General features: G+C 42.9%; 1 protein-coding gene across 1 annotated transcript in view; it reads left to right on the top strand.

Moving 5' to 3' along the window:
* STK4 (serine/threonine kinase 4) overlaps positions 1-13,068 on the top strand; it is an 88,012-nt gene extending 74,944 nt beyond the window's left edge. The window contains exon 11 of the mRNA XM_019509819.1: positions 9,485-13,068. Within this exon, the coding sequence (XP_019365364.1) occupies positions 9,485-9,643 (159 nt within the window). The 3' untranslated portion in view covers positions 9,644-13,068. The remainder of the gene's footprint in view (positions 1-9,484) is intronic.
* Positions 13,069-13,973: the final 905 nt, after the last annotated feature.

The raw sequence follows: 13,973 nt of genomic DNA, 5'->3' as shown, positions 1-13,973 counted from the left end.
CCTTTTCTAGTTCAAGACAGAATTATGAAGGTATAAATTACAGAGCAGGACGCCCTTGAATATATAACCTATGGCATGTCTAATACGCCTGCTAAGATCTTTTTTTTCGTGCTTGCTTTCATTTAGATTCAGTCCAGTCCAGTGTTGCAATGACACCATACCCAACTGTAACAAATGGGTGCAGTAGCCATTTTTTCAAAATGGAAAATCTTAAAATGAAGAGACCATAACTCAGGGAAGCAGATCAGGGGAATAAACATTGCATGGCATAGTAAAGCACTATCCACAGGTTTGTTTTTTTGCTGACAGCAAATGGATATCAGGGATGGTTTGTGAGCCTTGTTCAGTGGAGGGATGCAGGAACAAATAAGGGGCAGAACAGTCTATTGCTAAAGTGCCTATTACCTCCTTATCTGTGTAGAATTTAGCTAACAAAAGGCAGCTTAGTCCCCTATCTGCAGTTGAGATTGCGTACAGAAAATTGATAACAATGCTCCTGTTCTGACAATGGTGTCCAGATTTAAAGAGCAAATGTGTGAGCAACCACCTGTTTGGGAAGTCTTTAACATGAGCAGTTGTGTATCAGGATGAAGTAATAAGGTCAAGCTAAATACCTGCAGGAAAGATAAAGCTATTAATTGAGTAATTAGGACATTTGTAACCTTGCAGGATTACCTGCGATTCTCCACCCTGTTTCTATATTGACATATTTGAGCAACACAGGGCATAACTCTTATCAGTCTTGCGTATGAAATTAACTTTCTTGCTTCCAAACATTATAAAAGCTCTTTATTGACCACAGATGGACAAAAATAGCTAAACTCACCAGGAGTCCTAAAAGCTTTCTTGTAAGAAGTCAAAAGGGAAAACTGGGGAAGAAGAAAGGAGGATGAGACTTTGCCCTGCAGCTAAGACCAGTCTTAATTGGCAATGCAAAACACTGAGACCTCCTCTAAACAGCAGTCTATGAGGCAGCTTTTTCTTTTCTTTCCTCTCATTTTGCCATCGGCATTTTTCTAAGAAAATAAATTCTATCACTTTCCAACTCCAGGGATCCTGAAGTGTAACATTGCAAAGAGTGCAGGGTAAAATCTTCATTTCCCTGAGTAATCTGTGGTCTGTGTAGTCAAACCTCGTTTGTATTGAAACCCAGAGGGGTGCATGTACACATACAATAAGTGCTCCTGAATATACTCTGATGCAGTTTGTGCCTGAGGTTTATTCCTCCCAGCTGTAGCATTTATACATGTGTCCAGGACTACAGCATGTTGAGCCAAGGCGGCATAGCCCCCGCTGTCAGGGGACCTGAGAGGGTCAGCCTAGAGTGGCTCTGCCCTGGTTCAGCATGCTGCGCACGTGCGGTATGGGGTGCTGTAGACTCACCTGCAGCGATGAAAACTCTGCGTGTCACACGCAGATACTTGCCATGCTACTAATTTGCAGCGCGGCAGGTTTTTTTGACACTGGGAGATCCTGGTATCAAGAAAAACCTATACCTGAAAAAAGCAAGGTGGTGCACGTGGCAGCAGTGTGCATCACTCAAAACCAGAGTCTGGCTGGCTAGAGCCATGCTCCAGCTGCTGGCCAGGCTCCTTACACTGGGGCTGAGGGGCTGACTGGTGCACGAGGTTGCTGTGGTGTGGGGCTAGCTGGTAAGCAGGCCCTACACTGTAGCACCCTCCTGTCCCAACCAGCCCTGGTCACCATCTCCACATACGCAGCGGCACACTAAATAACTCCGCCATAGGATAGTGTTGGTGTTGGGCAGTACTATGCTACAGCAAAGTTAATTAGTTTACTGCGGCCTAATAGCACTGCGTGTGTAGACAGTGACGCTTTACTGCAGAGATGGTCAACTTCTTAATATAAAGCACACGTGTAAATACACCCCATATATATCCAAATGGATTTTGGAGGCGCAGCATTTTAAGAAAGCATTTCTTTTAAGAGTAGTGATGCATATTGCATAAAAATATAAAGTGCCGTATTGGGTTAGACCAGTGGTCTATCTAGCCCTTTCCAACAGTAGCAGAAGTGGATTCTGTTCAGGGAGAGCAGCAAGCCAGATATTTCTAGTGATCTATTCGATACTCTCCCTGGTATCCACCATTTATTGGGTTAGAGATGCCAAAGGAAGCATTTCCAACCATTCTGTTCAATAGCCATTAATAATCTGTCATCCACAAATTAATCCAGTTTGTTTTTGACTCTAGCTGTGCTATCTGCCATGGCAGATGGAGACAAACCCACAAAACAGGACATCATAGACTTGCGGGATATCTGCTCCAGTGGACTCATGGGACTGTCCAACATCACTTTTGCTAAGCTAAGAAACCAGACTGTCCAGTCACCTTTCTTAGACCCTCCATCCTTTTGATTACCTGAATGAAGTCTGTATCTTTTCCAGTATAAATTCGTCTTCCTTGAATGTGGATGACTAGCTGAGGTCTTACTAGTGTAAGGCAGTAACTTTCTGCTTCTACTGGAAATGCCTCTCAATATATCCTAGAATTGCAATGTCCTTTTTCATAGCCACATCATGTTTGACAGCTCATAGGCATCCAGTGATCACCAAATAAATCTAGGTCATCCTTCTACCCAGTTGTTTTCTACCTCTGTGATCTAGGCTGGTAACAGAAATCCTTATTAGTCCTTAAGGGCATGACCCAGCATTTTGTACTATAGAACGATATCCTATTTCTATTGTTCCAATCCTCAAGGTCATTCACTTATTCCTGTGTAATATCCCAGTCTTTCTGTGCGACTACTATGACTTTTTGCGCTCATTAAATTAATGATTCATAGACTATGAAGGCATCATCCAAAGTTCTCATGCATCATGAAATGGTGGAATTTACACTAGCTCCTTGCCAGGTCTCATATAAAAAATATTTCCAGTTTTTTCCACTGTCTGACCTCCCTCTGATAGTGCTTCTAGCTCAGGGGCGGGAAATAATTTTGGCTGGAGGATTGCTTTTAATGAGTTTTGGTGAGCTGTCAAGGGCTGCGAGGGTAGCCCGAACCCTTGACAGGTGCCCCCCCCCTTGCCATATTAGGACCAGAGTACCCCCACTCCCTGACTTTTGCCGCTGGAAGTCCCTCCCCCTGCCCCCGGAAGTACTTCTTTTGGGAAGGGGGGTTACCATCTTGGAACCGGAAAAAAACAAATTATATACCAAAAAAATCAAACATCCACAATAACATTTTTATTATATATATTATACACAGAGAGAGAGAGAGAGAGAGATCTATTTATCTATAGCCTGATTTGTGTGTGTTTGCATTATGTATACAGAGGTGAGATCGCATAATAGGTCAAAATGAAGTTTTCTTCTTGTATATTGTGGGGGGTGGGGGAGAGGATGTCGAGAGAGGGTATGGGGTTTGTAAGGTGCTGTGGTTGTCTGTGTGGATGTGGGTGGCTATAGGGAGTTTGGGGTTGTGCAGATGTATAGGTGTGTGGGGGTAGGTATGGGATTTGTGGGGTGTGTGGAGGGGAAGGGTGATGGGGGTGTTCATGGGGGGTGTGGGTGCGTGCACGTAGCAGTGAGCAGGGCTCCCCCCAGAGGTGCATGGGAGAGGGTGTGGGTGGATGCAGTGTTTGTGGGGTGTGTGATTAAGTGTGGGGTAGGGTTTGTGGGTATGGTGGGGTGTGCATGGGAGTACCCCCTGAGCCAGTCAGCTCCTACCCCACAACAGCCCAGAGGCTGCGTGCCAGGCGGCGCCTCCCTACCACCGCCAACAATGTGCAGCCCCAGCCCCGCCCTGCGCCCACTCTGGACCCACCCCAGTGGGAGCAGACCAGCCAAAACCTGTGGGCACAGCCCCGACCCCAGCCCACTCCATGCCTGCTCCGCGCTGCCCACCTGTGGTGTGCCCTGCTGCCCCTTGGGCATGCAGCGGGTCTCTGCAGCTAAACTGCCTTTCTAGCTCCTTCTGGCTACTGCTGCTCCTGGCCTCAGCTGCATGGTACTGGGGGGACCTGTGCACCTAGCCCTGACCCGGCCTGCCCCGTGCCTGCTCTGGACTCACCCACCCAGGCTGAGTAGTAGCAGTGCCTGGGCACAAACTGTTGCTTGGCATGGGGGAAAAGTGGCCTCTCCCCCTCGCCACTGCCAGGCCCTTCCTGCTGCAGCTGCCCTGTGTTTCTGCTGCCATCACTGCCACTCCCAGGCTGCCCAATGGGGCAGCAGTGGCAAGGCAGAGCAGACACAGGATAGCCTGGTGCGGGCTTTGGGCAGCTGCAGCAGAAAGGGTCTGGCAGGAGCGAGGGGGAGGGGCTGCTTTTCCCCTGTCCCAAGCAACAGTTTCTGCCTGGGCACTGCTGCTGCTGCTCCGCCTGGGTGGGCTAGTCCAGAGCAGGCGCTGGGCATGCTGAGTCGGGACTGTGTGTGCAGGCCCCCACTGCTACCACGGGGCTGGGGCTAGCAGCAGCGGCAGCCAGAAGGAGCAGCCACTGTCTGGGCCATCTAGAAAAGCAGTCCAGCCGTGGAGCCTCCACAGACCTGCTGTGTGCTCGGGGGGCAGCAGGACGCACCACAGCCAGACGGTACCTGGGCCAGGCAGCGCCGAGGGACCTGCTGCAGGCTAGACAAAGCCCCTCTGCAGGCCGTATCCTGCCCACCCATGTTCTAGCTAGACGTGCCTGAAATCAAGAGAATGTGTGCTACTTGCCATCTGCAGTCTCATTCATTATAGGGAAGAAAAGTGCCTGTTGTCTTTGCTTTTCGGTTTAACTAGGTACTTCATTTTCATTCATTAGGAATTTGTAAGTCCTATTTTTCATTTACCTGTCTTGACTAGATCTCATCTAAAACCTTGTATCCTTGCTGTCTATTGGTGCATCTGGCTTTTTAATAGTACAGAGCTTTCAACTACACTAACATTATTCCAGATGTAGTCATTAGAGTAATTAGAGTATCCTTATGCCACATATGGAAGGAGATTTTGTCAAGTGCCATTAGCCTCTGAAATTGTATTGCATCACACAGCACTTCCATGTTCAAATTAGTGTGTCATACCCTGATCTCCCTCTGTGGGAACATTTTTCTAGCCAGCTGTCTTCCATTTTGTTCTGCATCAGGTCCTGCCTACCCAAGTAACCCACCTCTGCCTTTCTTCTAATTAACCTTTATCTCTGGGGATAAAGATCCAGCTGTACCACAAACATCTTTCATGCTGTTAACCATCTGTCCTGACTTAATGATTCACAGAATTCAGTTATTTGGTTTCTTAAAAAAGCCATTGTTCCCTTTGCAAACGATTATTTGTGTATTATTAACCCTTTCCATGTACCTGTAGCCCTATGGGATCTCACAGTTATATGGTTCATGTGGAAAGCCCCTGGTCATTTTATAGTAGAGAATAATGAAAGAATAATAGCCTTCACTTAAGGCAGGAACAGTTTTATTTCTTTTCAGTCTTCCACCAACCCATGTATTGATCCTGACTTACAACACCTTTGCTGTTCCAATTCTCAGCCTTGTGTTCTTGGGTTGCACCCATTGGTATGGTGCTGAGAGTGTTGGCAGGGTTGAACTGAGTGGTATCTGCCATATATTACATAGGTCCCTTCTCTCTGTTCTAGAGGAAAAATTATCTGAATCCATTTTTTTTTTTGTAGTGGTATGTGCTGTTAGCAATAGCCAAAAGGAAAGTGCACCCTTCACCTGGCCTGGAGAGTGGTGAGGTTTCAGGTGGTTCTTGGTGCCAGTTGTATAGTGGCCCCTCTGCAAACTCTCCTGCACTGCCCAGTGTTAACCTTGCAGCTGAAAACTGCTGTGTGCTGTAGGGACATAGTAAATACTGGTGGTCGTCAGCCCAGAGTGAAGTAACATGTTCTGGAACCATTTAAAAATCCTACCTCCTGAAGCCCTGAGCCTTTAAATTGACGGTGATGTTGGAATTGTAGAAATTGTCCGTCTCAATGGGGCCCTCTCCCCAGTTGTCATTTTACCTCTGTGTTCCTCTGGTGCCCAGTACCAGAAGCTTTCAGTAGGAGGGACAAGAAATTCTCAGTAGCTGGAGGTAGAACACTGTATCCCCGCAAATCTCTCCCAACCTCTAATGCCGTAGTTGGGCATAAATTCTGATGCATAAGGTGTTATACCCCTTGTAATGTTCTTTATTTATTGAATAGAAGAAGCCTGGCCACAGTGTAGGAGAGCTGACAGCCAGTTAAAGTTTCAGCTTATGTAGCCATTTCGTATACGTACTCAGCATTCAAATTAACGTTTTGCTCTTTTTTTCTCATTTTATTTGACTACAGACTCTTATTTCCCTGGACTCCTAAGTAGAAGAGTATTGGATAATTACCTTCTCTAAAACAGCTGTTATTAAATTAGTATGAAACGGTAAACGGGTGCCATACATCAGCTTAAACTGCCGACTGGGAAAGTCATATTAATGTGTATAAATAATGTATATCTTCATGGAAAAAGCCCTTTGTCTTTCTAATGAACAATTTGCATGTTGGGCAAAATGACTGCGTACCCTTGCTGAAAAGCTTTTACTTCCCTTGTACTTGGATTATTATAATACATGTATTATTGATGAGTTTAAAGTACATGCTAGTAGGAAATACCTTTTTTCTGGTACAAAATATGAAGGATTTTCCAAAAAATGAGTCACCCTGGATCCAATCAGAGATTAACCTTGTAACTTCTAGGAAAGATCAGTCTTCCATTGAAGAGACTAGCAAAGGAATATTTAATAGTTTCATAGATGTTAGGATCAGAAGTGACCTCTATTAGATAACTGAGTCCAACCCCCTGCCCTGGGCAGGAATGAGTGCTGGGGTCAGATGACCCCAGCCAGGTGTCTGTCCAATTTCCTTTTAAATACCTCCAAGGAAGGGAACAGCATCACCTCCCTTGGAAGCGTAGTCCATATTTTGGCAACCCTCACTGTAAATTTTTTCCTGATGTCCAATCTGAATTTGCTCTCTTCCAGTTTGTTTAATTTAAGCACTTGAACTAATCAGGAAATTAAGATTGCTCTTAATATTTTAGAGCATTATAGGAACTGAAGGACCATAGCAATCACGTACAGTTCAGTCATTTCCTTATACTGACTGTAGGAAATATTTGTATTTGGCTGGAAGGGTTTTAGTTCCTAAATGGACTTGAAGGGTGACTGTGGTAGCTGTGTAATTAATAATAAACCATTGTCAGGAGTGGCATTTACACTCATCTTGACTGCTGTTAACTAATGTTCTCATGGCATTATTTAACGCTCAAAATCAAGCCATCCTTTCACACAAGAAATACAAAGTGTTTGCAGGGCTACAGGTTTTAGCCATGTTGGTCAACAGGCAAAAAATATGCTTAACTTTTGGCAGAGGTGATATTTTTAGACTAACAAAATCGTTGCAAAAAACATTCCTACATATGCAAGGATTCGGGCTCACGTGCCCTTCCTCAGCCAAGGAGAAAGCACAAATTGTAACATTTATCCCAGGTAGAAATGAAAAGTCATAATGCACAGGAGAATAAAAAAGACGCCCTAGTTTCTCCTGGGTGGAAAAGTTCCTTTTATGCAAGTTAGGCTCAAATAAATGTTCAAGCAGTCTGTTTACCTGCAAGTTGTGTGATGGTAAGCTGGGTATTGATTTTTTTTTTTCTTCCTTGGTAAGGTGTTTTCTGTTATACAGGAGAGGCAGATGGGATGTATCTCCTGGTTGAGAGAGTTCTGTAGTGTGGAGTCTGTTTTTCAGGTATGCAAATGCAGCTTAAACAATGGTCTGGCTGGATGGAGAAGGGTTGCAATTCTCCAGGTCCCTGGACCTTTGGATTTTGCTTCTTTTCTGTAGAAATTATGAAGTTCAGAGTGGCTAATTGCTTTGTCTTGCAAGTTGCAGAGATCCAAGTTTTTACTTTATCTTTATTTGATTTGCTGTTGCAATGTTTTGCAGAGAGTGTTGGAGAGGTTGTGCAAATAGTTGTAGAAGTGTTTGCATCCCTTAACAGGTGTGGCTATTTTCAAGAGCTGTTTTGAGTGTTGGGAATCACTTGTTCAGGGAAAAGAAAAGGTACTGTGGCTTGCTGACCATCCACTGCATGCAAATGGCAAACTGAAGCAATGGCTGCAGCAAATACCTTGTGAGCAATTTGTAGGCTGAAAAAATTGGGAAAATGTCTGGTTCAATAACCAACGTGTGTAATGTGTGTAATTTATGAAAATTTGCAGTGCATAAATCTTAAAATTTTTAAATGGAAGAATCTGTCCTCATTACAATGGTAACCTCGTGGGAGCTGAGAAAACACAATTTGCAGACAAGTTGTGGATTGACTGAAAAAAATCCAAAAACCTCTGGGGGCGCATCCAGATCAGTGCGCACGTGCGGTTTGGGGCACTAGTCTCAGCTGCAGCAACGTCAACTGCATGCATCACACATGCAGACCACTCACCACGCTGCTGATTTGCAGCACGGGGGATTTTTTGAGACTGGGAGATCCTGATATTAAAAAAAACAAACAAACCTACATCTGAAAAGAGCAGGGCAGTGCACATGGTGGCAGCATGCATGGCTCAAAACCAGAGTCTAGCTGGCCAGAGCCATGCTTCAGCTGCTGGTCAGACTCCTGGTCAGACTCCACACACTGCTTCACCTCTGCTGGAGCCCCCCAAAACCCCAGGTAAAACTCCCAGGTGCTGACCTCAGCCTCCTCTGCCCTACCCAGGGCAACTTGCCCTGCACCAGAGCGTGTGTGCACCAGCACTCCCTGGGGGCTAGTAGCAGTGGCACAACTATGTGCCACTGCTGCTTGTCCTCTGGATGCTCCCAAGGTAGCTGGTACAGAATAATGTACAAATGGTGTGGGGTTTTTTGCATGCAAGTATGAGCGTGTGATTCATAACCAGCATTTTGGCCTTTCAGAAATAGAAAATAACCCAAGTATAGAAGTCTACAAAAATGTCTAGGAACCCTCTAACTTTTTAACTTTCTGGAGTTTAACAAGCTAAAACTGGTCTCTTTCTCAGTTTATTTTTTCTTTCCCTTCGTCTGTCCCTTTACTCAGTGAAATTAAGGGCTATTAGGAAAAGGAAGGAAAACCAGTAAAGGAAAGCTTTTTGATTCATTTTGAAATGACAGTATTTGAAAACTTCTTTGAAAGCCCTCAGAATGGGAAATGCCTGATAGTTCTTAAAAACCTTGAAGTTTAAGTAGATACTGTATGCTGTGCGTATGGCCTGTCTGGCACACATTTCACTGTAAGAGTTAGCTGAAAGAGACAATAAACCAATTTTTACTGCAACCAGGATTTGGATTCTAGGAGCTTGGAGCAGAAGTTATTTGTCATCTTGTTTCTCAGTTATTCCCCTCTGCTGCTTTTGGAGTTCAGAACAGTTTTGCTCTCTACCGTTAGGATGCTATGCTAATATTTATAATGTAAGAGCAAGAAGAGCACAGTCCTTGCAGAAGTGCTGACTGTTTTTGTTCAGACTCTGAGGTTGGGTTATATTCTCTTTCTCTTTCTGCTAGTTAAAGAGTTGGAGCGTAGAGGAGCTGCAGAGGAGACTCTCAGCCCTTGATCCCATGATGGAGCGGGAAATCGAAGAGATCCGCCAGAAGTACCAGTCTAAACGACAGCCAATCCTCGATGCCATTGAAGCAAAGAAGCGTCGGCAACAGAACTTCTGAAAGAACTGCTGGTAGAATCCACCTCCATCCTCTGAAACAATCAGCTCCTTGCTTTTTATGACTACTAAACAGATTGATTAGCAAGATAGAGGGCAGTACTGCCCACTTATTTTTTTTCCATAGCACTTTTGTGAACTCAGGAATGCCATTAAGTGGGAAGTCCTGATGGATGGATAATGGTATGTGTTAATGTTAGACATATTTAAAATAAGAGGTGTATTATTTCAGAGGAGTTCTGTTACTGCTTTTAGATGGATTTTTTTTTTTTTTTTGAAATCTGAGGAACAGCTAGAAATAGACTAATGAAAGTTGGCTCGTTTTCTTCTTGAAGTAACTTTCAGTAGTCCAGTTTCTTCTTTTCAAGTGACTATGTACTGTGGTGTTTTAACTCCTGCATTTTTATTGTTGTTGATGTTATTATATAGACTCAGTTTCAAACAGTTTTTAACTGTGTCTTTCTACTGTTAAGGTACTATGGAAAGTGAGAGCAAACAAAAGAGGTTGCTGAAAAGTGTTAGACAAAGACATACAAAAACAGTTCCAGCCTTTAGAAAGGAACATATCTCATATTTTAAAAAGCCTGTAATAAGCCCCATGCCTTACATTATGTGCTTTTAAAAGCATTTTTCAAAACCTCTGTCTTGTCCTTCATGTGTACTGTATGAATTAATACTGGTAGATTAAGCATGTTGTGCCTCTGTTGGAAATGATATTCTGCAGTTTAAAAGCCACATTAACCTTAAGACAAAACCAAAGTGGAATTGCAACACAGAACACAAAGCAGATGCCTGTTTGGAAATGTCCTTCAGAGAGATCCACCTAGCATTGCCATGCATGCAAGATGCAGTATTAGGATGCTGAAATTATTCTGTGAAATCTCTCTCAGGAAATTAAGTACTTTCTGCTCCATTTGTTAGAGGTTTTAAAAAATATTTCACTGTAAATTGTGGCGATTTCGTACAGGCTTTAGAAGTTAGATGTAAATTTGGATGTTTGGATAAAAATGTACCTTCAGAGTACTTCACCTTCCTAAAGGGTTAAGTGCATCAAAAAGGCTAAGCTAAAAATAAATATTTTTTGCCCAAAAAGATTCCATAATTTTTTTTCTTTTGAGGTGACAAACCTTGCTCATAGGAGTCAGCTGACTGAAGGTACAACTTAGCCTGTGTTGCTGTTGCTAAATTCAGTCTCTTCTAGTTTTTCAGGACACCCTTAAAATCTTTGTCTGGGATAACTGTACAGTCTACCTTTTTTCATATTTTTGAAGACTTGTGGAAAATGAGGAGAAAGTGGATGTACAATCAAAGCAAGCTGAGTCACCTTGAAATGGTTCAGTAAACTTTCACTGCTGTAAGGGAAAGCAAACCAGAAAAATCAGTGCAAGAGTTACCAGTTACAGATGCAGCCATATGAGAGGGGGTGCTGTACTCTGTAGCTAGAGAACACCACTAATGTCAGTTCTGATATTAGGATTTGCTTTTTTAGGAGTCTCTTACACATGGGACAGATCAAGAATGTGCATTAATATATTTTCATTTTCCTCTGATAGAAGGACCAGTTTCCACATCATCCTTGTGAAACAGATCTTGGTATGACATAAGATAATCAAACTGAATAGCAGTGGTTCCTGAAATCAAATGCTGTTAGTAAAGAGAAGCATCCCTTCACACCTACTTGGAAGCATAGCTTTAGACCCTGTTTCTTGGGAGGTAATGCCTAGGTTACAGTAAACTTATATCCTATTGATTTAAAAGGAGCTGAGCCATTGTTTAGCTCTCACCACCTTCAATTTATTCCTCAGTTGTGAATGTGCAGAGCTAAAGTAGCCGTCTCCTAAAACTCATCTAACTCGTCAAGCAGACGTATGAAAGGAAAAGGAGTCAGTGAGCAGTGTGGTTAAGGACAATGAGATAATGCGTTCCAGGGATACCCACTCTGCCCAGCTGTTGGGCACTTGAATTCTGACAGTCTCCAGTATTGAGAAAAGTACAGGATGAAGATCTTGAAAGCAACCAGTACATCAAAATGAGTCCAATCTTACTTCCCCAGCAGAAGCTGAATAATTTGAACCTTACCTTTGTTAGATGACTAAATCCCTCAGTAATAAAAATCTGGCAGTGAAGTGAACCATGAAGGCTAGTAAATTTGTATATTGACAATACAGCATAGTTGCACAGGGTACAGATGCCATCTGCAGCACACATTAAAAATTCATGCCATGTGTTTTTATTGCTCAAAAATATTTACAAAAGATTCTTATTAATGTTTATTATGTTCACGTGCTTCAGTGGAACTTCTGGAAACAAGAAAGATGGAATTCTTTTATTTGAAATATTAGATCTTGGTTTAATTATTTGTGGTATATATGCATTTTGCCTCTGTGTGTGTGTGTGTGCGCGCGCGTGCACTAGGTGAGCCATGCATGGCGAGCTAATTGCATTGCCTACGTGTTGTAAAGACTGGGCTCTGGAGGGAATGAATTGTCACTTGACAAAACTTTCTGACGACTGGAAGACATTAGGAAACCCCAATTCTAAACAAAACAGCAAAGGGTGATCTGGTGATCACATTTTGCTGTTCACTCCGAGAGCATAATTTGAGATTGCCCAAAGCAATATGTTAGTTCACAGATGCTTACAATCAGTAGGCTTCACTGAAACAGCTTTCTATTTAAAACAAAAAACAAAAAAACGCGCACAAAACCAACCAAACAAAAAAACCCACTAGCAGAAGAATCCAAATATATGAAAGAATGAAATGGTCTAATTAACAATTTCCTTAACCTGTTCCCAAATGACTATAAGAGTTCAGACTTTTGCTGCTTTATGGAGTTCTCCAAAATATAGGGAATGGATATTGTTCTCCCTACCCTCCTCCAGTTGACTTCTAATCAAGTAGAGAAAATTGTTCCTTTTTTGGCTTCTTTGCAGTAATGTGCAGAAGCATATTCCACTTGCTCCTTGTGCTGCTTCAAATGGTAAGACTAAGGCTTGTATCCTAAGGGAAGGCTAGTCAGGCAAACAAGGTTAAGCAATATGCTCGTTTAATTGTGAAATTGCATTGACATGCTTTATGGGTCCATATGCATTGCTGAGAAATGTTCTGGACAAACTGTCATCTTCACTTCTTACAGCCTGAAAAGACGCTGATGTCAGTTCTGTGAGACTAAATAATGTGAAGTTTGTAGCTTTAACTTTTTTTGTAACAAAGAAATTAGTGACACTGGCATAAAGTGCTGACTTGAAGTGCTATTTTGTAAGATCTGGCTATTTGTATATAATAGTATTGGTTCATTAGTTTGTATATGTATGAAATAGCAACTTTTATGGCATTGTCTCCAAGTTTGATACAGGAGATTGTTTTCATTTCTTTCAAATATCTTGCCTTTATTTGTTCAACATGACAAATAAACTGTGCTGAATGAAGGTCTTAGTGCTGAACTATGTATACAGAATTAAAACAGTTCCAGTACAGAATTTCTAGTTTGATGTAGCATCTGGAACTTCTTTTAGGACACATTCTCTTTTTAGATAGATTAAGAAGTAGTAACAAAATGAACCTTCTTCCATCTACAGCAGTCATTCTAAGCCTACTCTTGGGTCCACAAGGCTTTGGTAGGTGGTTCACAAATGCATGTGCAGATCACTCTCCCTCCTTTCCAGCAACATGTTTGAGAAGGATGCCTGGCTGGCTCCTGCAGAAAATTTTGGTTGACACTGATGCATCGATCCAGAAAGTTTAAGAACCAGGGCGTTGGTTTCCATTGTATTCTAAGTCAGTAGTTGGTTATTAAATGAAAGATTAGCTGACTGGCCAGTGCCTACTACTTGGGAGTTCAGCTCAGGTGCTACCAGACATTTTTGTTACTAGGACAAGTGTAGACTGCTTTTAAGACCAGGACACAGGTTAAGGGAACAGAGATAGGGCTTCTCATTCCCACTGCAGGGTTTTTTGGGTGTAGGACAATTTTGTATCCTACAACAGCTGCCTGCTGTACCTGTTCCACAAAGAGCTTCCTCCCTAGGGCACTTTCCCCAGCACACAGTTCAATGTTCAATTAAGAAAGTTTCTGTTCATGTAGCTTTCAGACTTGCTACCCTGTAGCAGGCTAGAATGTGCCCCTACAGTTTCTGTCTGGGACATGTGTAGGTATAGGTATAGGCGTAGGTAAGACATTGGTGGAAGGACCGTCTCTCCCCTTCCAGTACATAGTCTGTCATTTAGCAACTCTGGCTGCTATAAATGACTCATTGAGTATAAACCCAGAACTGTCAGCACTGTCATAAAAAGAAAACCTTCAACTCTTCCAACCTCTAGCAAGGTTTTTATA

Source organism: Gavialis gangeticus, unplaced genomic scaffold (assembly GCF_001723915.1).
Source record: "Gavialis gangeticus isolate Ggan-Ray unplaced genomic scaffold, GavGan_comp1, whole genome shotgun sequence".
Taxonomy (NCBI): domain Eukaryota; kingdom Metazoa; phylum Chordata; order Crocodylia; family Gavialidae; genus Gavialis; species Gavialis gangeticus.
This window is presented reverse-complemented; position numbering and strand designations above follow the sequence as displayed.